Source organism: Dermacentor albipictus, chromosome 10 (genome assembly GCF_038994185.2).
Source record: "Dermacentor albipictus isolate Rhodes 1998 colony chromosome 10, USDA_Dalb.pri_finalv2, whole genome shotgun sequence".
Taxonomy (NCBI): Eukaryota; Metazoa; Arthropoda; class Arachnida; order Ixodida; family Ixodidae; genus Dermacentor; species Dermacentor albipictus.
The window spans coordinates 60,932,126-60,960,103 of NC_091830.1; the positions used below are offsets into that span (position 1 = coordinate 60,932,126).

The 27,978-nt window shown below is 48.0% G+C and overlaps 1 protein-coding gene across 2 annotated transcripts in view; it reads right to left on the reverse strand.

The window, feature by feature from the left end:
* LOC135912132 (acetylcholinesterase-like) overlaps positions 1–27,978 on the reverse strand; it is a 55,029-nt gene that overhangs the window by 15,027 nt on the left and 12,024 nt on the right. For both annotated transcript variants that reach the window (XM_065444521.1, XM_070528127.1), the window contains exons 3-9: positions 27,813–27,929; positions 26,410–26,478; positions 21,262–21,410; positions 17,406–17,642; positions 6,715–6,811; positions 2,421–2,655; positions 1–70 (exon numbers count right to left, since the gene is read on the reverse strand). The exon at positions 1–70 is cut by the window's left edge and continues 186 nt beyond it. In XM_065444521.1, the coding sequence (XP_065300593.1) occupies positions 1–70; positions 2,421–2,655; positions 6,715–6,811; positions 17,406–17,642; positions 21,262–21,410; positions 26,410–26,478; positions 27,813–27,929 (974 nt within the window). The remainder of the gene's footprint in view (positions 71–2,420; positions 2,656–6,714; positions 6,812–17,405; positions 17,643–21,261; positions 21,411–26,409; positions 26,479–27,812; positions 27,930–27,978) is intronic.

Genomic DNA, 27,978 nt, shown 5'->3' on the forward strand with positions numbered 1-27,978 from the left:
ACGGCCACGCGTTGGTCTCCCAGGGACACGTCACTCGGCGTGCATGGGATGCCGCCCCCCACGAGGCAACCTGTCATCGGAAACGGCACAGGCCATGGGGCTCTTTGCAGGGCCCGCCACAACGCCCCAGCGAAAGCTTTGGTTATACCTTAGGTGTTGTGAAGCGCCGTCTAGGGATCGTGTCCGTGATGCGCGAATTTTCCAAACTCTTTGATCATTAGAAGAAATAGAAGAAATCGAAATGTCGCGTGGCCTTGCGGCCAGGAGGCTAGCGTCAATGCAAACGCAGACAATCTCTCCCTTGGCCTCGACTAGGGTTCGCAAGCGACATTCTTTCCCTGCCTTGTCCCCACAGGGTTTGTACGAAACTATGGTTCTCCCACACAATAACCGATGGACGGCACCGCATTCGTGTCACGAGCCCCCACCGCCCTTGTCGTTTTGTTCTCCTCCTCCTTTGCTGCGCGGTACACTTCAAGTGTCGGTTTTGCGCATTGTGCATTGGATGATTTACCGAAGTCACGTGCCATAATCGCTTACGTCGCAGACGGTGCGCGCGACATAAAGGCGTTTATGCGTGCGTCTGATTCTGAGGCAGGAAACGGAACACCCTGAATAGAAAGGACATAGAGCTTTCGTTTCAAATTCCAGCCGTTTTCTCACCGTGCAGCACGCGACTTACGCAGCACGTTCGTCGGTATGCAATACCGAGTCATGGCGAGGGGCCCGTTGCAAAAATAATACGGTCACACAATAAACATCTGCAGCGTGTGTAGCAGTCCCTTGCAGGATAATGAAGCTTGGTAAGAAGCTACAAAGCGCGCATCGAACAAAGCACGAAAACTCATAGGCTTATCGCGTTATGAGACATTGTGGATGGGCGTAGCCGGTATTCTAATTGTGAGTAAAAGAGAGAAATTGTCTGGTGGACCACGTAACCTGTAGGGGAGATAACCGATAATCTGTTATCGATTTACAATGGGCGAAAGGGAAAGAGAAGCGCAGCTGGGGTAAGGCAGATAACTGTAGGTGATGCTGTGAAAGGAGGAAATTTGCATGGGTATGTATAGGATGAAGTCGGCTGTAGCAAGACAGGAGTAAATGTAGATCACTAGGAGATGCCTTAGTTCTGCAGTGGGCATAAAATAGGCTCACGATGGTGATGATCGTGTTATGTAAACCGCACGGCGAAGTCATCCCCCAGCGATCTGCAATCGCCCCCGTCTTGCGTCAGCTGGCTGTAAATTTCGTAATATTTCAACGATATTTAATTCCCGGCCATCCTTGACTATGCTTCCCTCCCGTTGGCACCTATTCTGTTACTTTAATGGGCTACTGGTTATCTTACGTGCGCACTACACGGTCTGACCGACGGCATTTCTTGCTCTCAATTTATGGTAGAATATCGGCTGAGCCCATTTGCTTCTCTAATCAACACCGCTGTCTTTCCGCCTTCCGGTCCCGAGATTCAAGCTCTTCGCAGCCCACACCGAGCGAAGCACGACATTGGGCTAGTTGGAGCATGGCTGCCAATGTTTTAGCGCAAGAGGTTAAGCGGAAGCAACGAGAAAGCGACAGGAAGAGCGCCAACCTAAATCTCGGTGGCACCCGCTGCCGTTCGACGAAACATTCGCAACTTTGAGTCGGCCGCCCACTGCGGTACACGCGACTGGCAGAATACATGCAACCAGCCTCGGTAAAGGCGCCTTCGTCTGCAATGCTCGGACTTCATAACTTAGCAAACGCGTTTAACATGACCGAAAGGTGACCGCACCGCGCCAAACAGCGCGAGGACGTCCTGAGGCACTGTACCTCTCCTGAAGAAATGCCCAGTCAACCTCGCACGGCACAAAGCAGAGGCTGTTGACCGAGCTAAATCCTGAACTGGATGCTTGGTAATGCAAAGCGTATCCACGATATGATCGAGTAAGAGCTCGCGAGGCAACTGCGCTTTTTTACCATAACCGGTTGCGCGTCTCCTTTGAGTCGCGTTTCCCGCAATGGGATGGCGGCCGACTCACAGGTGCGAACCTTTCATGGGGATGACAGCGGACGCTAGCGAGCTTCGGTGGGAGCTCTTTCTGTCCATCTCTGCTTCCTTCCGCTTGCCTTATTCTGCGCCGCCAACGATGACAGCTCCCACACAACGACTTGTCCCAAATTTACCGAACCCGCCGTGGTTGCTCAGTGGCTATGGTGTTAGGCTGCTGAGCACGAGGTCGCGGGATCGAATCCCGGCCACGGCGGCCGCATATCGATGGGGGCGAAATGCGAAAACACCCGTGTACTTAGATTTAGGTGCACGTTAAAGAACCCCAGGTGGTCAAAATTTCCGGAGTCCTCCACTACGGCGTGCCTCGTAATCGGAAAGTGGTTTTCGCACGTAAAACCCCATAATTTAATTTTTTTTTAAAGTTTACCGATGTTGAGGAAGCCGAAGGCGCCCAGCCGGAAGTTCGGTGCCACCACGACGAGATCGCCGAGTGCCGCAAGCCAGCGGCCGTCGTAGTAGTTGTTGTCGCCGTTCTGGAACTCGATCGCGTGGAAGAACACCAGCACCGTCTTCCGGCAACCCGGCGTAGTGTACTCCGTACACGGCGTCCACACGTTCAAGTGGAGGCAGTCCTCGGTCGTGCCCGCGTAGGTGCGGATTACCTGCGTGTTCGCAGCCATTCACTGCCTCTTTACATCCGGGACGGCGCTCTCTAAGGCTCGCACTAAGTTAGTTTAGCCGGGCGCAGCACTTCGTTCATAGGACGAATCCCGTGTTTTCTTCGTACGTCCGGCAGGGTGGCCTCAGTAGGAATAATACCTCGAATAATGAGAAAATCGGACATCCACCCGTTCGTAGCAATCGCTACAAACGAAACCCATGCGGGTTCCTCGAAAGAAAAGCCTCATAGCTGAAGAAAAATTCGTCCTGGTCCGGGACTCGAACTCGGGACCACCGTCTTTCCGGCGCAGCCGCTCTACCATCTGAGCTAACCAGGCGGCTAGCAGATAGCAGGGCGAAGTCGAATTTGTCGACAACACGAAGCAAAGGCAAGTGTTTGACGTAGTAGTTCTGCGGAAACCCGCAAGGTGGAGAGAAGTAATGAATAATGAGAAAATAAGACATCCACCCGTTCGCAGCAATTGCTTCAAAGGAAACTCATACGGGTTCCTCGAAAGAAAAGCCTCATAGTTGAAGAAAAATTCGTCCTGGTCCGGGACTCGAACCTGGGACCACCGCCTTTCCGGGGCCGCCGTTCTACCATCTGAGCTAACCAGGCGGCTAGCAATTGCTACGAACGGGTGGATGGCTGATTTTCTCATTATTCATTACTTCTCTCCACCTTGCGGGTTTCTGCAGAACTACTACGTTAAATCATACCTCAGTGCGTAATCTCTGTTCCTGCAGTGTCTATAGACCCTCTGACTGTAATCCCTGCGTGCTTGGCTGCAAATGACACATAAGCACGAAACCGTGGTGGTATTAATACGGTGCAGCGCTCAGAGAACCCAAATCATCATCAATGAAATGTATAATAGCTACAAGCCGATGCGAAGGAGCGGCGCTGTTGACATGTTGATTTGTTGTTCTGGCCAGTACCGATGGAGTGAGAATGACTTTCTTTCCGTTATTGTGCAGAAGGCCGCGCACGAACACCTTCTCTTGCTTTCGCTGATCGTTTTCTATTTCCTCCGCAGTATGACGCCAACATCGCACTTCATCTGATTCCGTTATTCTCTCCAAGGGTATTGTTATAGTCTCAGGTGTTTCGCGTCCAACAAGATGAGCACGTTGCGCTCGTACTCGTTCTTTTCTGTTTGTTTGTTTGTTTCTGTTTGTTTTCTTCAGAGAAGCTGTATATGGCTAGTGTTCCGTGTATTTTTCGTGTTTGTGCGTCAGCAATATAAATATGAGCGTGAGCCGATCCCACAAATAGTGCGGTACCGTATCGACCCGTGGCGGAGGTGAAGCAGGCTATAATTACTCCCCCTCTAATAATAATGATTTCTTGTTGCCATCTACAATCTTCTTACATCAGATAATAATAATAATAATAATAATAATAATAATAATAATAATAATAATAATAATAATAATAATAATAATAATAATAATAATAATGAATAAATAAATCAAGATGCTGGTATAGCGGAATCGTTTCTGAACAGCAGATCGACTCACGCGCAGAAGGCGCTGCCGTATATGGAAAAGACAAGATGTATCTACAACCATACACCCTTGACTCGCAAGAAGGCGATGCCACCAACATTGGATATATCTGTGGCGAGAAGCGAGAAGCGAGAAGCGAGAAGCACGCTCAAGTGGAGAGGGATTATGTGGGGCCGAGCCACTGCACTGAAAACCAACAACCGGATGAAGAGGGAGACGCCGGCGTCTGCGATTGGTCCGTTTTCCCTTCCTTACCTCGTGGTGGCTGGTCGAAAATCGCGGCGGCATGCAACGGAAGGTTATGAATGTCGCTTAAAAGGATCCTCAGCAAAGAAAAGGTGGCTGAGCGAGGTCGTAAACGTGCCGAAAGTGCTCGAAAACGTTACGCTGCCCCGCAAAAAAATTTATTGTGCGCAAATAAACCCATCAGGTTCGAATAGCCAGTGCCTGAGCGATCGGCAGCAGCCATCTTTTATTCCTTTCGGAACGGGGCCACGTGCGGCTATTCAGAGATAAATTCAGTTTTGTTCGGCATATTAATGCATCTTTAACGCGTAGACGTCACTTTGACGTGGTCAATTATTGCGGTTTTGTGACGTTGTGTGACAGCAGGTGAAGTGGGTGCAGCCCGAAAACTTTTGACCAATAACCGAAGGCTAATGGCGAAAAGGCATCGAATGAGAAATAACTATTTTTCTTTTGTCCAGTCCAGTCATGCACAATTAGAGTGTACCCGTCATATCATATGGGGAGCTATGGCGCTTTGGCTGAGGTCGCGTGACTTGTTAAGAACGGCCCGCTGAGGTGCAAGTTTTGCCAGCCAGTTTCGACAGCGGCGTCAATTTTTCTTGGAAAGCCACCGTCATCCTCTAGCCAAACGGCGTCACCAAGTCTAGTGTGTACCAAGGACAATGCGCCACGTCCACCACTCTGCGTCGCGGGATTGCCGAGATGAGTTCGACAAACCAGGCTTTATGACTGAACACGCCACCGCCGACCTGGTCTGCCGCGAGCGGGGGAGTTGCCGAGGAAACGTATTAGGCGGCAACGTCCCATGTGCCTTTCAAGACGCAAGACAATGGAGAACCGGCGGCCGCGCAGCGGGGGTGAGCTCGGGGAATTAGATGCGCCTTCCCGGACGTAAGCCCCGAGTTCTGCGAAGACCGTCTGACATCTGTGGGGACCGTGAACCTGTGCCGAAGTGTGTGTGTGTGTAAGCCCTCCCGCAGAGAGGCGGCTCGTTTACGATGCCTGGTTGAACGTTTCCCTCCCCTTGGAATCGAGGGAGTACCGAGTGTTTATAAACCGCTGTTGTGCGGCTGCTCAGTGAACTTTCTCTTGCAGTCATGTTAGACTGATGAGCTGCAACGTCCTTATGTAGATACTGTAAATAAACCCACATTCCTCGTTCTCGATGAGAAGCAGTCCTTCCCTTCAACAACATCATCAGCGTGGATAAGTTGGACGACGGCATGGGCCAGCTACCATCTAATTCATGCCCGACTCCAATCTTGACAGCTGGTTACGAACGGTGGGATTGACCTCCCAATCCTTACAGACTGACAGGTGAAGTGGGGGCGGGGCCCATAAAGTTTTTGACCAATCGCGGAGGGCTGACTGCAGAATCGGAATAGAAAAGTTTGGAATAGCTTTACGTTACAGCGACCCAAGTCACTTAACTACTCAACAACGGTCGTGTATAGGTTTAACTTTAGCCAAGAATCTGTCTAAGGTTGTGACCGAACCAATCAGTGTACGTCGCAGTAATCTATCTTCACTGCCATAACCAAATTGATAAAATAAATAAATAAATAAATAAATAAATAAATAAATGATAAAATAAAAACAGCTTCACTGGTCATCCATCTTCACAGAGTGAAATGGCTACTCACTATTTTTGTACCTTTCTTTGAAGCAAGCAAAACAAAGCGCCTACATAATTTGCCTGAGCCTTAGCACAAACGTACTTGGAAAGGCGGACTGGCGGAAGCTTTGTTCTGTGGGCCTCCTTTTTGAATCCACAAGCATCGGATTGGAACAGTACGAGAAAATGGACTACGAAGTTAAACTTCCATAATTTCGAGCTCGTACCACAGCGCCGGTACGTTACTATGCCGTCATGGATTCAAAGTATTTTTGCGTGCATGAATCGTTCTTGTTGGGAAAACGTACTCAAAGCTGGCTATACGCTGAAACTTTGGTTCCTTCACGCTCAATTATTATCAACTGCTCCCGATTAGATGCTGTCCTCATCTTATGACGACATTGACGTTCCTGGTGTTCAGAGAGTTTAGAACTTTTCCGTGTTCAGTGTTCAGAACTTTAGACACCTTTCTGGTTACCACTTAAACCTCAGATTGCTGAGGACATACACACGCTCTTATAAGTCAGAACTTTACAGGCACTGAAACATTCCTGCTTACAACACTTTGTCATAGCATGCTCCAATAGCAAACCCTCATCAGTGGTCCGATTATTCTTTATGCGACAACCATTAACACTTTTTGCCGTGAGAACAAACCAACGACCAATCAACGAGTGCTGAGACAGACCTGTGCGTTTGCCGAGTACGCTTTCTGGGCACATCCGGGCTTCGGAATCCTGGCGTCGATTTCCGCACGGCTGTCCACGGGAACCGCGGAAGCATCCCTGCATTCGCAAAGAATAGGAACGGAAGCAAATTTCCGCCACTCAGCAGAATCAAGAGAGAAACATGAATTAAGGTGCGCAGTGGTTGGCTTCAGAGCAAGATGCAGGCCACTGGGAAACGTTTGCGGCCTCCAGATCCATACCGACATCTGTTAAAAACAAGTAAATGGTGTGGCAACTCGACAAAACCGGAAGTTTCTCAGAAATATTCCGCATAATCTGCTTTGTGTGGGTCATATGTTATACCTATACAATGCTACAAGCATTGTGCATAACATTGAATATGCAATAACAATGTCCCATGAGAACGTGTACCTAGTGGGTAGAAGTACTATGCAGACGTGTAAACCTCTCGGCTTTAGAACTAAGGATTAAGTTTGACCGACTGAAATTTTTATACCTAATTATTCAAAATCAGGTTAAAATTAACCTCTGATTACTGTGTAATTTCATGAGATCAACGCTCCAGACACAAGCACAGTGCATACATACAGCCGCCAGTTACACGGAATGATATATTCAAGTATAGTTTTTTTCCGAGGGCGATCAGGGAATGGAACGAATTACCCAATCCTGGCACACCGCACAATGTCTGGCACACCGCGCCGGGGGGTGGTTCAGAGCGTGTGTACACATGACGGGAGTGAGTCCGAGAGAAAAGATGAGGCGAGAAACTCGTTTGCACCCCACCGCGTCGAATATGCACAGTGCCCTCTGGAGCTCCCTGGGCGTCGCAACATTAGCCTCTTGACAACTTTAATTATTCGTGACTCTCCTCAAAAGCATTGCAGAAAGTACAGCGCTTCCCTTTCTACTAACGTGCGAGTACAGACAGAACGTAGATAGAGTTGTAGAGAGGAAGGAGGAGATGCAGCTCCCACACACAGGAGGAGGGGCGGAGGTGACGTAAGAAGGCAAGGAAACCCTACAACCATGCGACAGCGGTTGCGGGGGAACTGGATAAGGTTAAGTTCAATGTACGGTACAGTACGTTCCTGCTATTTCTTAAAAATAAACAACACGCATCTATGTAAAGCGGACAAATTACGCTGGGCGTGCAGAAGTAGAGCCTCATTAACTAAAGCGCACCGCGGGGTTCAGGCGACACTACGGAAGCGGTCGACCGTGAAACCAACACTTCTGTGCTCGCTGCGGTAGCTTTGTGGGAATATCATTGCTAGAGGTCGATGATTTGATCCCAACCGCGGCAGGCGCATTTCGCCAGAGGTGAAATAGGAAACATATGTGCACTTGGATTTTGGGACATGTTAAGAACATCGCGGTGTCAAAATTAATCCAGATTCCGCCACTACTGCGCCTCATAATTGAATTGTGGTTTTGGCACGTACAGCCCCATAATTCAATTCAACTTAATACTTCTTCCACGATGCAATTTGCCATGTGAGGCAACGACAGAGGTTGTGAAATATGGTGAGCAACAACGCCTCAAGCAAAGACCTCACATAAACGCACCTCACCTGTGCTTTCTGTGTACTACGCAGACAAACAGAAGTGGTGCACGCAAGGTAATGATTAACATCAACTCACCACTCTCGTGCTAGACTCAACCTTGAAGAAATTAAGGTTTCGCCGTCTACAGCACGGCTAACTATCGTCAATCAAGGCAACCAGCACAGAAAGCTTCGCTTACATCGATTCCCACAGTGCCGGATATGTACATACTTCTTTTGTCCTTCGCATCTTTTCCTTTATTTATCTAGTTATTTAAAATAAACTATCGATTAGTATTACTACCCCTCCAAATATGGATCGCTTGCTTCGTCCGACCCGAAGGTTCCCTCTCCCCGGGGATACGGGGATGCTGCAAGCCATCTCACAAAACCGTGAGGTCGTTGGGAGGTGATGTCCACTCCCAGCTCCGAAGGCCAGGATTTCTCTCCCGTGTGAATGCCGCTTTATAGGCTCTCTTCAAGAAATGAAGAGCTACAACAACACGTGGCCACACTTCCGGACTAAGTGGACCAAGTCCACGGACCAAGGGGCGGGAGGTTCTAGATTCCCTTCCTTTGGGAACCGGCCAGAGCTTTTTGTTGAGGCGTTGTATTACTGTGGCTATACTACAGGATGACAAAGGCAGTGTACGACATAGGCACTGCCCGTGCTTATGTCGGATGTACGCACTCTCGGTTGTGCGCTCCTCTGAGCAGTTGTATGAGCACTGGAGATTCCATAATATAGCCGAATTTCTTCTCTGTCGATGAATGTTACCTGAAATTGAGAACCCCAGTGCGAACGGGGCACCGTGGACTTTCCAGTGGAAGGGCCAATTTCAGTTTGTGCGCCTGAATCCCGAATAAATCAAGTTCTTTTTTTCTTTCGACAAGCCTGTGATTCGTATACATCTGTTCGCGGGCATACATACAAGATATGCAGGTCCAAGGTTGTCTTAGCAAAAAACATGGAGTGGGACGCAACGGAACGCGTAAGATAGCTGTTCACTCTGTTTACAACGTGAAATATTCCCGAGATTTTCAACTGCGAAGTTCTCAAATACCCCCTATGGGTGTAGTTGGAAGTTTCGTCTAGGCAACGTTTAGTGGCGTTTAAGTGCTTATATGCTTCTCGATGAATTTGACATTGCGCCGCCATCTGCTATTGTTCTACATTGCTAGTTCTCTTGATTTCCCGATGTCCTCGGTCAGTTTCGACGGCTCAGCGGTCGGTCCCGCGGAGCGTGAAGAACTCGTCTTCAAAAAACCTTACTTACCGAACGAAATATTACTGACGTTTGTTGCAGTTCCGCATCATACCTAGGTGAAAGTCAACTTTCCCGTTTCAACGAGAAGAATAAAGAAAACCAAGGACCTCGATTTTTCTTAACGCACAATCACAGAAACCGAAACCAAGGAACTCGTAGGGAGTACTAATTTTCTTTTAACTGAAAGGAGGAAGTAATAAGGAAAATAAATTTCTGCAGGCTCGACTCGTACCCACGTCTTCTGTATTGTGTCTGGTGCTCTACCATTGACTTACAGCCGCAGTGGTCCCACCTTCCGTAGAGTGTCCTACGAAAATAACTAGAGGAAATCAGAGTGCTATTCTTCACGGGACGTGCAAGAATGGCGCTTCAAGCAGTATGAGAATGATGGCCATATTTTACACGGATTGTTTGTGAAATGTCCTGGCTTCGAACTGCTCTGTGACTTTGTAAATTGATCATTGCGATTTAGGCATGTTGCGTATGTGTATCGTCATATGTGCCCACGTACGGGTTGCGATACACTTAAACGCCTTCGGAGTTTGTAAAAATGACAATTTCACCAACACATTGCATCAAAAATGTAAAAATTCGAAGCGATTTCACATGTGCGCAACGACTAATTTCACTGTTGTGTTCAGGAAACGAAGACTGATTTAAAATCTAGAAAGGTAAAGATTATGAACGTCATGTGTGATCCTTATTGGTTTCTTCTGCATATATACTCATCACAATCCCTTCTTACCTGGTTCTTCGAAGCCTTGTTTCGCGGTTGCTATGGAACAAGGAATATCGCATCAGCCTACGTCTTACAAGCGTAAGAATTTAACGCCACAAGAAAGTTTAGAGCCACAAGCAGAAGAATTAAAACGATCCACGTGCTAATCTATGCTAGCTCAACGACTGCAGCTCCAGAATTTCCTCTAGTAGTTTCAGTAGGAAACTGTGCACCACCGATAACTTTCTTTGATATTTCTATATGTCTACTAGACGGAGCCTTGGGGGCGTTAGCTAGCGCCACTCCCAGCCATGGTGGAGGGTGTAGCAAATCCTCTCAGCCGCAGACGTCACGTCGTCTGTTTGCTCTACGAGGCTTGTCATTTGTTCTCTCCAACATACGTATACGCTGTATACGCTGTACGTATATGTCTACTAGACGGAGTCCCGGAGGCGTTAGCTAGCGCCACTCATAGCCATGGTGGAGGATGTAGCAAATCCTCTCAACCGCAGACGTCACGTCGTCTGCTAGCTCTACGAGGCTTGTCATTGGTTCTCTCCAACATACGTATACGCTGTATACGCTGAACGTGTACGTATACTAGACGGAGTCATGGAGGCGTTAGATAGCGCCACTTATAGCCATGGTGGAGGATGTAGCAAATCCTCTCAACCGCAGACGTCACGTCGTCTGTTAGCTCTACAAGGCTTGTCATTGGTTCTCTCCAACATACGTATACGCTGTATACGCTGTACGTGTACGTATACTAGACGGAGTCATGGAGGCGTTAGCTAGCGCCACTCATAGCCATGGTGGAGGATGTAGCAAATCCTCTCAACCGCAGACGTCACGTCGTCTGCTAGCTCTACGAAGCTTGTCATTGGTTCTCTCCAACATACGTATACGCTGTATACGCTGTACGTGTACGTATACTAGACGGAGTCATGGAGGCGTTAGCTAGCGCCACTTATAGCCATGGTGGAGGATGTAGCAAATCCTCTCAACCGCAGACGTCACGTCGTCTGCTAGCTCTAGGAGGCTTGTCATTGGTTCTCTCCAACATACGTATACGCTGTATACGCTGTACGTGTACGTATACTAGACGGAGTCATGGAGGCGTTAGCTAGCGCCATTCATAGCCATGGTGGAGGATGTAGCAAATCCTCTCAACCGCAGACGTCACGTCGTCTGCTAGCTCTACGAGGCTTGTCATTTGTTCTCTCCAACATACGTATACGCTGTATACGCTGTACGTGTACTGTCAAGACTGGCGAGCCGCTAAGCAAGATTGCCACCTTGCCACCCGATTACGACAAGGGGTGCAAGACGCGCACCTCTCCCTCTCCGTCGCTGCAGCTGCGAGGCGTTCAAAGAAGCGACCTTTGCGCTGGAATCCGCCGCCTTCCTCCAGCCCCTTCGACATTGTGACGGAACTGGTTCGGTGCGTGAACAATGATTCCGGAGTTCCCCAACGCGGAGCTGATTCGACACGCATGGACAAGCTGCCGTGGGGACGACGTATTTTAGCGCTTCTCACGTTTCGGCAGACGCAAAACAACGAGCGACCCTCGATCGGCGTCGATACTTTCCGGAACGGCACCCCCTTCAACGCCGTCGCTTGGGCTTCGGAATGTGTGTGCCTTTGTGTCTGTAAACTGATCAGCAGAGCAGCGGCGAGGTGGTGATGAGTAAACGATCAGTCGCCGCGTCGTAGGACCGGCGGATCGAGTGTATAAAAACTGTGGTTGTGCGAATGCTGAGGACACTTCTCTTGAGCAGTCATGTTAGACTGAGTCACTTCTCTCATGCAGTCCTGTTGGACTAATACTTTTTCTCAAGCAGTCATGTTAGACTGATTTAATTTCTGTAAATAAACCCTTTTCCTCGTTCTCGATGAGAAGCAGTTCTTCACTTCATCAACGATCTCAGCGTAAATAAGTTGGACGACGGCATGGGCCAGCTACCTCCGAATTCATGCCGTACTCCAATCTTGGCAAAGGACCACGGACGATGGGATTGAGCCCCCAATCCTGACAACTGGTGGCAGCGGTGGGATGGACTTTGCGACATGGTGCTGTATCTGCGGTGAGTGCTTGGTTTTTGCTTTGACTCTCTAGGCTTCATTTTGTGGTTGTTCTGTTTAGAACAGTAGGGAAGCTAGATTGTTGTGTGTTAGCTAGGTTGTGTTTTCCTAGCTAGATTTAGAGAGCAGAATCAAGGCAGTAAAGCAGCAGTCATGGAGTTAAGGACACTGCTGAGAGACGAGTTGTTGATTGTTGGTGAGGAACTGGGCCTAGATGTACGCAAGGAAATGCTCAAATCGGAATTATTGGAGCTAATTTCCGAAAAGGCCAGTGAGGAAGAAATTGAAATGGGGTTTGAACTTCTGAAAAAGAGAGAAGAACGAGAGAGAAAAGAACAAGAGAGAGAGGAACGCGATAAAGATCGCGAGTTAAGAAAAATGCAACTGGAACTTGAAAGCAAACGTTTGGAGATGTCTCAAGGAAGTGAAGGCGCTCTGGGACGATCAAGTGAGGCAGAATCGTACCGCATGGACAGGCTATTAAAGCCATTTGAGGTCGGGACCGACATAGGCTTGTTCCTAAGCAATTTTGAAAGGACTTGCGAAAAGATGAACTTCGGCCCGAGTACATGGCCACAGCGGTTGCTGTCTATGTTGCCGTGTGAGGCGGCGGAAGTAATCGCCAGACTAAGTGTGCAGGATGCATATGATTATGCAAAAGTTAAGGCTAGTCTCCTGAAGAAATACCGCCTTTCAGCCGAAGCTTTTCGGCAAAGGTTTAGGAGCACAGGCAAGAAAGATAGCGAGGGCTATCCGGAGTTTGCATATAGCTTAAAGGCCAACCTAGTCGAGTGGCTTAAAAGCGCGGAAGCGTACGACAGCAGAGACATGATCATTGAATGCATGTGTCTAGAGCAGTTTTACAAAACCATCCCCCAAGCTGTGAAACTGTGGGTGCAAGACAGAGGTAATGTAAACACTGTGGAAAGGGCGGCTGAATTAGCCGAAGAGTACGCAACCCGTAGAAAATTGAACGCCGAGGAGGGAAACTGGGACGGTCGAAATGGACCGCGGAAACCATTTCCGTTCAAAAAGGGTGCGCAAACTAGACGATCCGAGCCTGTAGACATGGCGGAAAAGCCCGCAGAAAAGAGCGAGGAGAAACTTAACGGAGAAACCGCACAAAAAGAACAGAAAAGAAAATTCGAATCTGTTAGACCAATTCGCTGTTACAAATGCCACAAACTGGGACATATAGCTGTAAACTGCGAGAAGTCTAGCGTAGTTTTTTCCTACGTGGAGGAAAAAGATGGGAATATGGAACTTTTAAGTCCATATCTCCACGACCTGCAAGTTAATGGAAAACCATGCCGAGTGCTAAGAGACAGTGCCGCCACGCTAGACATTGTCCATCCGTCTTACGTGATGGTAGATGACTTCACCGGAGAAGTAGCATGGATAAAACAGGTTGTAGAAGAACACAGCGTGTGTCTGCCCATGGCCAAAGTCAAAATCAGTGGACCATTCGGGGAGCTAGAGACTGAGGCTGCAGTTTCCAAATTTTTGTCACTGCAGTATCCCTACATCTTTTCGAATCGTTCGAATCAGTTACTGCGTGACAGAGGGCTCAAACTGGGAGAGGGCATAGTACAGGCATTGACCCGAGGCCAAGCTCGTAAGATCGCGGCGCTTTCGGCTGAAAATGCTCAAGCTCCTCCAGCGGAAGCAGAAAAGGGGATAACTTCAATACCCGAATCCGAGCTAGGCCCGAGGGACAAAAGAACAGTTGAGGAGAGCCTGCCAGCTGACCAGCTCAATGAGAGCGTAGCACTAGAGTGTCAGAGTTCTAGCCTGCAGGAAGAGCAAGCAGACGCGCTCACAAGCGAGACAGGGTCGTTATTATCACCGGCCTCAAAGAACTTTGATCAACTCTTACGCGTGGATAGGGAGTCACTGGCAGCTGAGCAAAAGAATGATGAGAGCTTAGCAAAATTACATGACACAGCTAAAGAAGGCATTGCTAGGCGCAACGTAACGATACATGAGAGAGGAGGATTGTTGTATCGGCATTACAGAGATCGAAAGGGTAGGATTTTAGATCAGTTAGTCATACCTACTAAGTATCGGGAGGACCTTTTGAGTCTTTGTCATGGAAATGGGTGGTCCGGCCACCTAGGCATAAACAAATCAAAGGAAAGATTGCTTATGGAATACTACTGGCCTGGCTGTTTCAAAGATGTAGAAAACTTTGTAAGATCATGCGACGCCTGCCAGCGTTCTGGTAAACCAGGAGAGACTTGGAAAGCTCCACTGAAGGTAGTGCCCTTAATAACAGAGCCTTTCAGACGGCTTGTAATAGACACGGTAGGGCCTCTTCCAAAAACAAAATCAGGCTACAGGTACTTGTTTACCATGCTGTGTCCGGCTACCAAGTTTCCAGAAGCAATCCCTTTGAAAGAGCTCAGCTCCACCGAAGTAGTAGACGCGCTTTTGACAGTGTTTGCACGAGTTGGGTTTCCAGCCGAAATTCAGGCAGATCAAGGGTCAGTATTCACGAGCGCACTGACTTCCACATTCTTGCAAAAGTGCGGGGTAAAGTTAATACACAGTTCTGTCTATCACCCTCAGTCAAACAGTGTAGAGAGGTGGCATTCGGTGCTTAAGCGAGTTTTGAGTGAGCTCTGTTACGAGCACAAGGAAGACTGGGAGAACTGTCTGCCGGCAACTTTGTTTGCTTTGCGAACGGTTCCACATGAAGCAACAGGGTTCTCACCAGCAGAACTAGTGTATGAGAGGACACTCCGTTCTCCACTGAGAATGTTAAGAGAGATGTGGGAAGAAAGAGGGGAGATTCCGACAGTGGTTGAATACGTGCTAAATTTACTGGAACGGCTAAGCGCAAACCAAGAACTAGTCGGAAAGAACATGGCAATAGCTCAAAAGAACGCCAAAGTCTATTACGACAAGAATGCGAGGCTTCGTACGTTTAAAGTTGACTTAACGATGAAAGCGGAAAAGTGTAGGTTTGGTTTGTTCGCAGGTTACTTATCTGGGCCATGTTGTCGGTCAGGACATGAGATGGCCGGCTGAGCTTAAAATAGCTACGATTGGAGAATTTTCTCAGCCGCGCCCGAAAACGGACCTTCGTTCATTTTTGGGACTTGTGGGGTACTATCAACGGTACATTCCGAATTACTCGCTATTGGCAAGTCCATTAACAGACATCCTCCGAAAGGGAGCACCGAGTAACGTACACTGGGATAAGGACAAAGAGAACGCTTTCCAAAGTTTGAAAACGCTATTGGTTTCTCGCCCTGTGCTTCGCGCGCCAGACTACACAAAGGAATTCATAGTTCAATGCGACGCAAGCGACAGAGGTATGGGCGTGGTACTTAGTCAGGTCGGCGACGATAACGAGGAGCATCCTATCATCTACGCCAGCCGTAAACTAAATGTAAGAGAGGAAGCCTACAGCGCTTCAGAGAAGGAATGCGCTTGTTTGGTTTGGGCCGCCCAGAAGTTGTCGTGTTACTTGTACGGAGCGAAGTTCATCTTCGAGACCGACCACTGTCCTCTGACGTGGCTCAATCAAATGTCACACAAAAACGGCCGCTTGCTCCGATGGAGCCTCACTCTCCAAGAGTACAACTTCTCCGTTAGATATAAGAAGGGAAAGTTGCATAGCAATGCGGATGGTTTGAGCAGGCTAATTTGAATTCTGCGTTTGAGGGTCCCGCCTAAATTTTGGGGTTACTAGTGTTAGCTTTTCTTTAGGCGAAGAAAATCCCCTCTCATTCAGCAGAATTCCCTCCATTAATTGCTGAATTTGTCAGCAGGAATTTGCTTCAGAAATTGGCATAGTGAAATGTAGCATTTTTTTTTGTTTCTGCACTTATGTTGTTTTTTTTGAAGCCTAGCGAGTCTAAAGTGAGAGCCAATGCACGTCATCTCGGCGCAGAGCCGTGTTGTGGGGTTCATTTTGCAGTTGCCTGTCCTTGTTGGATGTTTTAGGGCGGTGACATCAACGCACAAGTGGTCGCTGCGAGGCAAGACATCAATCCCCCCCTGACCAGCAGCCGTTCTCTTCCTGCCTAGCGGTTGTCAGCGCTAGACAGTCGAGACTTTCCGGGCCATGGAGGTGCTGTCAAGACTGGCGAGCCGCTAAGCAAGATTGCCACCTTGCCACCCGATTACGACAAGGGGTGCAAGACGCGCACCTCTCCCTCTCCGTCGCTGCAGCTGCGAGGCGTTCAAAGAAGCGACCTTTGCGCTGGAATCCGCCGCCTTCCTCCAGCCCCTTCGACATTGTGACGGAACTGGTTCGGTGCGTGAACAATGATTCCGGAGTTCCCCAACGCGGAGCTGATTCGACACGCATGGACAAGCTGCCGTGGGGACGACGTATTTTAGCGCTTCTCACGTTTCGGCAGACGCAAAACAACGAGCGACCCTCGATCGGCGTCGATACTTTCCGGAACGGCACCCCCTTCAACGCCATCGCTTGGGCTTCGGAATGTGTGTGCCTTTGTGTCTGTAAACTGATCAGCAGAGCAGCGGCGAGGTGGTGATGAGTAAACGATCAGTCGCCGCGTCGTAGGACCGGCGGATCGAGTGTATAAAAACTGTGGTTGTGCGAATGCTGAGGACACTTCTCTTGAGCAGTCATGTTAGACTGAGTCACTTCTCTCATGCAGTCCTGTTGGACTAATACTCTTTTTCTCAAGCAGTCATGTTAGACTGATTTAATTTCTGTAAATAAACCCTTTTCCTCGTTCTCGATGAGAAGCAGTTCTTCACTTCATCAACGATCTCAGCGTAAATAAGTTGGACGACGGCATGGGCCAGCTACCTCCGAATTCATGCCGTACTCCAATCTTGGCAAAGGACCACGGACGATGGGATTGAGCCCCCAATCCTGACAGTACGTATACTAGACGGAGTCATGGAGGCGTTAGCTAGCGCCACTTATAGCCATGGTGGAGGATGTAGCAAATCCTCTCAACCGCAGACGTCACGTCGTCTGTTAGCTCTACAAGGCTTGTCATTGGTTCTCTCCAACATACGTATACGCTGCATAGCAGGTTGACGGTCAACACGGCTAGCATTCGCGTCCTTGTACGGGGGGCACACTCACGCAAACCGCAGTGGTCCCACGGGGCTGCGGGCGAAGGGGATGGCCCGGAACATGTAGACGGGCCGGCTCTCGATGCTGGACCGAAGCCCACGGAAGATGCCAAGTCCGGGTACGTCGACCTGCACCTCTCCGTTGTCCCAGGAGCGCATCAGCAGCCACAGCATGGCCAGCGCGTTGAGGGCGAACACCGACATCACCGCCGCGATGAACAACCGGCGTCGGTTGTCTGTCAGGTTGCTGCACGTGATGATGATGGTGGTGATGATGAACAATGGAGTTTATAGACACAGAGGCTACGATGGACGGAGAGCACCAATGCAGTGATGACTGTAGGCTCAACCTAATTTTAATACTAGATGGACAGACCGTCGACGTATTAAGCGCGGGATTAAAAACCCGCGAAATAACACCCGAAAGAAATATTACTGACGTTTGTTGCAGTTACGAGTCATACCCAGGTGAAAATCAACTTTCCCGTTTCAATGAGTAGAATAAAGAAAACCAAGGATCTTGAGTTTTCTTAACCCACAACCACAGAAACCGAAGCCAAGGAACACAGAGGCTAGGATGGACGGAGAGCAACAAAGCAGTGATGGCTGTAAGCTCAACCTAATTATAATACTAGACGGACAGACCGTCGGCGTATTGAGCGCGGGATTAAAGAAACTTCGCAGATGTATACCGATTCGAGGAACTATTGAAGGCCGCGAAAGTGACCGAGGGAACTTTCACACCTTTAAGAAATATTGGATGTCGGTTTGGGCTTTGCAAACGCATCACTATATCCGATGCGATTCCCGCACTTTAGTCGAGCCTTTCCGTATGCTTTACTACACCCGAGCTTTGTACAGAGAGCTGCGTTATTGCTATAAAATCAATTTTGAAAAAAAGCAACACTATGACACGACATGAACTTATGAAGAGAAATCGATCATAGATAAAAAAATACCAGACTCGATACACGTCCGCTAGAAGCATCTAAAATCTGCAACACGTTTGTCTATTTGACACCCTCCTAGCAGACCTCCCCCATCCAGTGTGTGAAACGCTACGTGAGAGACAAGTATTGCGGATTACTGGCAAAGAAAACTCCGCGATAATTTGTGTATTCGAGTGAGCTTCATACTCAAGGCAGCATTTAATTCACAACTCCTAATGCGCTCGAAATAAAACTTGGGGCTTGGACCCAGGCTTTAACCCGGGCTACGGTGTTTGCTGTCCTTCGATCGGCATTTGATGCCGCCGCCGCTACACAAAAATGACTGCAGAACTCCCACATCGGCGCAGATGTAGTCCGGCTTTTCCCACGCGCCACTGAGCGGCCGGCGAAGTCAGATACGTCTAGTAGCGATCAGTGGATTCGTCACGCCGGCGACGGGAGGATCACCCAAAATTTGGCCCCTGCATGGTTCGGTGCGTTGAACGTAGCCCGCAGCAGCGCGGAGATCAGCTGGTGCCTCAGCGCATGCGCAGACGTGTGTGGCGAGCAAGCGGTTTTTCGTATCGCGAAGGTGCAAACTCGGCGCACCCTCTTCAGTGCACCCGAACTGTGGGCCGACTGGCAGCTGCGGCCGGCCTGCCAAGCGATCCGTGCAATGTGCTCCGGTGTAGCACCTCGGGCGTTAGATGATGATGATGATGATGATGATGATGATTATGATGATGATACTGAACTGTTCATTTCACCTGCCTAAGGACATCAGCGAGGTCCCTGAATGCGGGCGCACGAGTAAAAACTAACATTCAGGTACAAATACAGGCAGAAAAACGTGAAATACAAAACGGCAATTACGAAAAGAATAGATTGCAGTCAACAAAAGCCAAGGTAAATTCACAAGAGGAGAAAAACACCACGAACAATGTGTCAGAGTAAATAAATAATAAATTAATCAATCCAGCGTTCAGATTATGTGCTTAGAAAAAAGCTGTCAGGTCTTAGTACTGGCGCACACGTAATGTAACAACATGGCAAGTACACATATAACATTATAATAATAATAATAATAATTATTATTATTATTACTATTAGCTTTACGGCAGTGTGTTAGTGATAATAGTAACACACGTGGAGAAGAAACGCGGACGAAGGCGACGCTGTGTCTCGAGAAGATGGCGGTGACTTCGCTGTGGAAGCCTGCGGGTCTCCGAGTAGTTGGATGAATCACGAAAATTTTGTCATTAACGCGAAGCTGTTAAGGGGAGGTCCACAGTATGGTTTTCTTGCGGCGTACGGCGGCGAGGTCGGTATGGCACGTCCATCAAAGTATAGCCAGCAACGCATGAAGTCCACGTCGTTGCCCCGTACTTGCTATTATATGTAATAATAGAAGGTCATGGAATAATATAGTCAGGATTTCGCAAGAAAGGCCACGCATTGATAGCGATAACGAAGTATTAAACTACGCGATGAAGCATCGCAGTTTTACTCGCCCGTATAAAATGCGGGAAACATTCGCTCAATAGTTAAATTACCAAACAGGGCGTCACGCGCGCACAGGCAAACTTCAGTTGATCTCTTCCGATGACCACGAACCCTCCATGTCACAACGCTGGCGGAATAATAGCGCAAGCAGTGGGAGGTGGGGGCGGAGCTGCGTGCTACATCTCGCTTCGACGCATCTCTGAAACCTGCAATTAGGCCACCTTCAGCGTTAACCGCACAAAAAGACGGCGCGCATGGAGTAACCAGAACATCTCGGCTCGCCCAAACTTTGCACCCGCCAAATATTGCCTTTAACATAGGGCGCGCGGGTCGCGAACGAGCTCAGCCGTGCGGACAGCCACGCGAAACCTCTGCAGCTATGAGGCGCGTGCTCACCTGGCCCCCCTCCTGGCTCACTCTTTATTATTGCACAGCGCACTCGCTTCACTCCAACCCCCTCCCCCCTTTCCCTGCGCCAGCCCGTTCATGTGGCCTCCAACAGGGGGCGCGCGCGAAGACGGCACCAGCACCAGCTGGTTGTAGAAAAGTAGAGAAGCGACAAGAAACGGAGACGTACAAAAGCACAGTTCGAAATAGGGGATCAGAAAATTTGGCTGGGGTAATTCATAGCGTTTTATTCTATTTTTTATTGTTTAACTTAGGTAAGCAGTATAATAGCAAGAGTTTGGTGGCGCAACCCACCGCCGCGTTCCAAAGGGGACGCGCATAATAATCATCCATCCATCCATCCATCCATTCATACATCCATCCATCCATCCAGCTGCACATGGCGCGTGGGGCGTGATGGGACCTTATCGCGCATGCACTTTACACGGAACATCACGACAACGGCGAATGCTCACCTGGAAGGTCCATATTGCTATCGTAATAAATATTAATCTCCGTCGTATGGAAACGCCTTCGCGCGGTTTATCGCAGCCAGCATTTATTAATATTTTTTTTCATGTCGCATTCTGCCGGCCTCACGTTGCAGGTCAGCTAGGAGGGCCCGTATAGACAAACATTTTGTGAGTATGGCCATGGGGAATTTCGGCTAAGAATATATTAGCACGTACGTTCATGGCCATTCCATTTCTTTTGTTTAGGTAAGTTTCAATTATTAAACTAGGTTACTGCATAACGCTCGTGTATAATGTTCGGGTACAGCGCAGGCACTACATTGGCTCTAGTGAAGCGTTGTACGAATTTTGCGTAAATTCGAACAATGCAAAACAGCCCTTCACTCCCTCCCCCCCCCCCCTTCCCCATGGTCTTTCTAACGGTGCGAGCAGTCCCTCGTACGACTTCACTGTCTGTATGAGTTGCTGTGAATGCAACACATCTGCGAACGTGTTTTTCTTTTTCTTTTCCATTATTTCTGTATCGTACTGACCACTGCGCACGGTCTCGCGGATAAATAAACGCAACACCAACCTTGTTTTCGGATCTCCAGTTGAGCGAACTCCAGTTGAGCGTATCGACGGCCTCGTACGGGCCTGCCCCTCGTGCTGCTGCGGGGATAGATCTGCACGCTCCCCTTCTTTTGGCCTGGCAGGCACTGCGGCTTCGCCATGCACCGCCTCCTTAAACAAAAAAGTGTATGCGATAATTATTAATGTCTAAGGTTAACAGCGACATGTGTGATAAAACTGAAATAAACTATCCAGTTAAATAGTTACCAAAATGGTTGCCGGAACAAGGCAAGTGCCGTCGAGAACTTCGGAGAGACGGTCTGAAGAAATTAAATATAGAAATTGCAGGCCACAATACAGGGTGAGCTGACTGAAGGCTCAGGTAATTGCATATGACTGGGAGAGGGCTTTGTTCTGCACTGAACACAAATAAGCTTACGATGATGATGGTGGCGGCGATGGCTACCAGCCAGAAGCTTTTCTTTTTTTCTGTCTACATTCCTGTATATTAAAAGCACTTTTCCGCTAAGCGCGAGGAAGTACACATATTTGAAGCCACTTTACAGCACATTCCGCTTAACAACCTCGGTGCTCTCACTTTTGTTTCGGGTTATTAGCAGAGTAGTGTCGTTGTTTCGGTAAGTCAGCCAAGCTCTGCTTATTGTTTGTAGCACACTGTGCGAAGTATAATTTCATTTACGACGCGCTTCGCATGTAATCATTTGCATAATTTTGATGCGTCAAACATAACGAATTTAAAACGCCTTTGCGCGGTGGTCTCAACTGCATCTCGAAAGCTTTGAACACTTACCGAAGAAACCGTTTAATGATCGACAATTGAGGGAAATGTTGCCAATCGATCGTAGCTTTACCCAACCTAGCTGGCCTGCCCTCGCCGTAGTAAAATTTGAGGATGGACTTAGATTTTTAATTCTGATGTTTTACGGTCTAAACACACGATATGTTTGTGAGTCGCGCCGCAGTGAAGGGCTCCGGATCGACTGTGACCGCCAGAGGGTTCTTAACATGCACATAAATCAAAGTACTCGACCGTTTTATTGCGATAGCATTTATACGGACACTCCAGGCGCATTTCTGCCGTCGTCATCGCCGTGATGTTCCGTATAAAGTCTAAGCACGGTAACATCTTCGGCGCACGCCGAGTGCTTTATGTGCGAGTGAAACTTGCGAGGGTCACCCGAAGCATAGAGTTTCCTACAAAAATTACTAGAGGGAACTCTGGCGCTGAAGTCATTGTCCTACCATGGGAATGACGGGAAGTACATGGATTCGTCTGATCTTCGTGCTTGCGGATTCAGACTTTCTTGTGACTTTGTATATTACGCTATATAAATGTTATTGTCTTATATTTCAGCGCAATCTATATTCTTCGAAGTGCAGAAGACGCCAGGAACGTGTACAATTGCTATTGCAACGATTGAGCTTGTCCAGGTGGCCAAATCGAAACACCCCAAGCGTCTCAAGGCACTGGCATGCCCGCGATAAATTCATAAGGGCGTTTCGTTCGCTTGTCGATACATGCGTCCGTGGCTTAATTGTTTCAATATCAGGCTTCTGTGCTATAGAGTCCCTGTGTTCGAATCCTGTCGTCGGACAATTTTAATGATGTTTATTTAAGTATTTATTACGCAATACGCTGTTGAAAATGACGAGTTTACAAAGTCGCAAAGCCGTTTGAAGCCAAAAGGACGAAGTTTAGACAAATCCATGTGCCTCCCGTAATTCCCATGCTGGGACAACCGCTCCCATTGCAGCTCTCGTAGACACTAGCGCCAGAGTTCCCTCTAGTAATTTTTGTAGGTAACTCTGTGACCCGAAGACCACGGCTCAATCTTGCGCGCGAAAGCGAGGAAAGCGGGCAGCAAGCGCGCCGTCTTTCATCGCGTGCGAGGCACCGGGGCGCAGGGAGGGACAGGGGACAGGGGGTCGTTGTACTCCGGCGGCTGGTGCGTACGGCGAGGCCGCGATTGCGCCGTATCTTGACAGCGATATGCGAAGTGAACAAAGTGCACCGAGTGCTGGTAGCTTCGTATGCGCTGTGCTTTGCACGCGTAGTCTGCGTTGAAGCGAGAGGCAGCATAATGGACAATTCGCTCGCTGCTGCTGCCCCGCTTCCTCACTCCAGCGTTCTGACAGTGATCTTCCGCGGTCATCGAGACAGATGTGACCATGTCTACCTGTGCGTGCGTGACACCGTGCTTGTTAATTTAGCACGCGAATGTGTACAAGTTTACACGGCCGATAAAACTGCTATCCTTACTTCGTATAGCTGTCTACAAATTTCTAATCGCAATCCATGCTTCGCCTTTGGGACGAAAGTGCGACTTATTTTCATCCCCGCTTCCCCCCACGCAAGTTTGGCCGCGATCACCACTGGTGATTCAACCTGTAACCTCGTGCTGTCCAGCGCAATGCTATAGCTACAAGTCACCGCGGCGAGTCGAATGCAAACTACGTGTCTGTAAAACGAAACAAGTAAACAGACAAAACAAATGGCGAGCCGTTCCACCAAGTATGCGTCACAAACCAGCCCAAGTGTCATTGTATACTCTTCGATGATGGACGGAACCTGCGTCAACCTTGAAAAAGAGTAAGCTGGGTGGTAAACGCCGCACTGAGAATTTTTTTTCTTTTTAATGATGGCAGGCTGCACGAGTATGACCTGTTTCTGCAGATAAATTTTGACACGAAGGACGATCCTGCTATCGTACAGAACTTAACAGGAGTGAAAACGTAGCAAACGAGTAACTTCTTCGAGTAACTGCATCTACACATGTATAACTACATTATTTTAAGTAGTACCGACACGTCATGAACAGCCTGTGTGCGGCTTGACCATGAGAACACTTTGGATGGCTTGTTTGGTTGATTGTAGGAATCTATTATTCGATGAACAGTGCGTCAGTTAACAAGCGAGAAATCATCGCATTTGGCTGCACTGCCGTTTATTATTGAATAACTAGTAGATAATAATCTCTCACTTCTTTAGGCACTTGTAACTGCTGAGTTGACATATATTCGTTGGCTTTTAGAAGCCTTTATAAATAGCAGATTTCCTCAGGACACGTAAAGGAAATAGTCTTCTTTTGTCAGGGAAGCCACATGTCGACAGCGCATTTGTCTGACCGAAATTGCGCCTTCACTCATATTGTATAAAAGTATGAAATCGAGACCTCGACGGAAACCCATCTGATCCGCAGGAGATATTACAAGTAGTTGAAAGTTGGGCGCCGAACATTAAGAAATTCAGAAGTAATACCACGTCTTTTGATTTCTAATTTTTATGTTCGGCGTCCAACGTTCAACTGCCTGCTATGTAGAGGTATTATCCAGATGAAATGAAACGCGGACAGCAGAGCGCGTGGTGTCCGTTGTGAACCCTCCTGCTACGGTCGCGATAAACTGCACACGCTGACGGAGCGTTGCAAGCCTCTGTTTTCCTGTAAGCCTCTGTCTTGCGCGAGATGCCAGTCGGTGCGTCTTGGTCCCAATTTGCCAGTGCCAGACTTCTGCCGCTCACATTTGAGTTCTGGTTCAAGTTGGCACCAGACTTATCACTAAGACAAACTTTCCTATTGAGTAAAATCTTGTTACAGTATTGTTGGTGGTACCGGGCTCCGCCTTTTATTACTTTATACTTTCGCTTAATATATTGTCTGAGAATGCCCACAGTAGAATAGAATTTGCATCAAAGAGGAATTCTCATGAAGTACATATATATAGAATAACAGACAGCTGATGTAGTTGGTAAGGATTCATTATGCAAAAAAGAGATGAGGCATGCAGACATATATATATATATATATATATATATATATATATATATATATATATATATATATATATAATTACCTGTACAGTTTATCCATGTAGTTATTTTCTTATTAGAAAATTGAGAGCCACTGGCGTAGCGCAAATAAGGCGACAGGCACAGAATAAAAACACACACAGCGCTTTCTGTGTCTCTTCATCCCGTCTCATTTGCGCTACGCCAATGGCATTCAATATGACGCACCAACAAGCCCAACGTGTAATCTTAGTGCATTTGTGTTCATCCATATTCCTGAGCCTCACTTGAAAACTAATTTTGCTTTACGCTTTCATGACTTCAAAACAGGCCCAGACCATGTAGCCCGGCACTGTCTCATTTTCGGTTTTACCGTGGGCTCCCAAAGCCAACCGGCCTGCTCATCTTGGGTTAACTTTCAACCCTTTCAAGATATACGATTTTGAGGGCGGAATCTGGCGGCTCATCTGGTGGCCCCTATGCGCCATCTGGTGACGGATAGCGCTTAGGAAGCAAGACAGATATCGATGCACCTGCGAATAATTCGAAATGTGAGTCATGGAATGCTTTGCAATAAATTGTGGTCTTCCTTCCAATCTTTGTCAATCACGTCAACGCCGAATTCGAGGCTGACGGTGCAGTCGTAGTGGCTCTTCTATGTGGCTGCTGTTTTAACCATGAAGTGTTTTAGCTCCCGTTTTGGGCGAACTTCAAATAACTTTGAGCCAAATGCCAGAGCCTTTATCCGGGCACTAAGATGAGAACATCCGTGCATCGTTGCGCGAACAAAAGATCATCTGGGCAACCAGGCAGAACTTAAGAAAATGCGGCTTCTGGCCCCCAACCCTTTGTAAAGGACGGCATTACATGCGCTGGTTACTGGCTGAACAAGTTACAAAAATGATTGCTTCCGATTTGTTCCTAATGTTTGTTCACAACATCACTCAAGCTGGAACTTCTAGTGCGCTGAAGTTTTGTCATTTCCAATAGCGAGGTTCAAATGGCAGATACTGTGTACCATACACTTTTGTTATCTTTTGGCAGCGAGACAGGGTTGCCTGCGCTCTTTTTAACGCCAGCGGTGCGGGAGTTCCCCGGCGCCGGTATTGCCCCGCCTCCTTCGAGATATGGCGCCACGCTGCGTGACCAGGCCGGCAGCGTCTGGTGCTCCGCGCATGATTCTGATATGGATGGGAATAGTAATCGTGATTACTGCAACCAATCTGCTTTGCCGGTAGCCATTTCGTGCTTACAGCTAATCTCGATTAGGGGAGAGCAAGCATATATTTGGTTCCATTCTTGCGCAAACAGCGCCACATTTTGGCAAAAATAAACACTGCTGTATTTTGCTGCTTTGCTTACCTTTTTCTTTACAGCGACCATGCCAGCATTAAGTTGAGGTGGCTGAGCCGGGCCTGTCGGTTCGGAAGGCTGTAACGAGATATTGCGCAGTAATGACCGTGCATTAAAACGCTGCTCCACGTTCAGCATATATATATATATATATATATATATATATATACCAGAAAAAAAGCAGTTCTGGGTCCGGGTAAATATTCACAGTGAAGTAGGCGCGCGTATGAAGCGGTTTATTGACGTTTCGGCCGGGGTCCGGCCTTCATCAGAATATATATATATATATATATATATATATATATATATATGTGTGTGTGTGTGTGTGTGTGTGTGTGTGTGTGCAGAGAGATAGAGAGAGAGCGAGAGCAATACAGTTGCAGTTGGCTCTTCACTTTCAATTTATAGAAATAACTTATTCGTCTCTCTCAAGTATATGGACCCACCGTCTTACACTTCCGACTGCTGCACCGAGAACGCAAATCACGCACTACAACTATGCTGCACACAGCAGCGTCCGGGAATTAACAGGCTACATCTTTTAGCCGCGTCTGCCGATATTTGTTTTCAAATGTTGCAACCAGTGGCGTAGCCGCAAATATTTTTCGATGGAGGCCGGGCATCTATCTGACCGGGGACCGAGCGCGTGAAGGGAGAGGCCGAGTGGCAGGGCACGCCCCATTATACACAGATATTTCGGGAAGGTGAACGATGCCACCCCCTGGCTACACCGCTAGCTATAGCAAGACATTGTTGTGTGCGTTCAGGAAGTAAAATGTACGCTACTATGCTTAATTAACTCCAGGCTACGCACCACTGACCGGGTCACTAGTTTGGAACTTGGAAGGCAAGTGGTATGACACCATCAACTCGCCCATGCAGATGAACCAATGAACTACTTCACAAGCGTCGTCGTAACGACTTTGAAGAGCGGTAGACGTACAGTTTTGTTCACATCACTGCTTGGAGTTTATGCGAATATCGATCATATCGAGTTATGGTTCCTATGCTTCGCAAACTTGTTCCTGATATGCAGAATGGATTTACCGATGTGTCAGGCTAGCGGATGACAGTTCTTCAAAGCAATGTACAAGTTAGCACTAGCGACTTGCATGTGCCGCATTAGAAATTTAACCGAAAGTGCTGACTACTGTCTGAATACGTCACAGTGATGAGGGCAGCTGCTAAGCCAGCAAAGCGTGACGGTTTTGTTGTTCTTCTTTTACAATTCTGAAGCCTGCCTTTAGACAGGAATGAATACATAAATGCAGAAAACAAAGTTGTTTCATGCAGGTACTCCATTAGTATACGGTAGCTTTTGTTTATGCTCGGATAAATCTCACAAAATAGCTTGCCGAAAGACATTTCCAAACTCTATATCTCCCATATGCAACTTATCATGCGCATCTTACCTTAGTTGCCACCTTGTCCACTTCCGTATTGTCCTTGACGAGGGTGGGCTTCGGTGGACCTGGGATGCTGGTGGAAGCCCCCGATTGCAGAGAGGCTGATGACGGCTGCTGAATCACCTTGATAGACGTGTAGCAGCAAGACAAAAGAACATTGTACTGTCTTTCT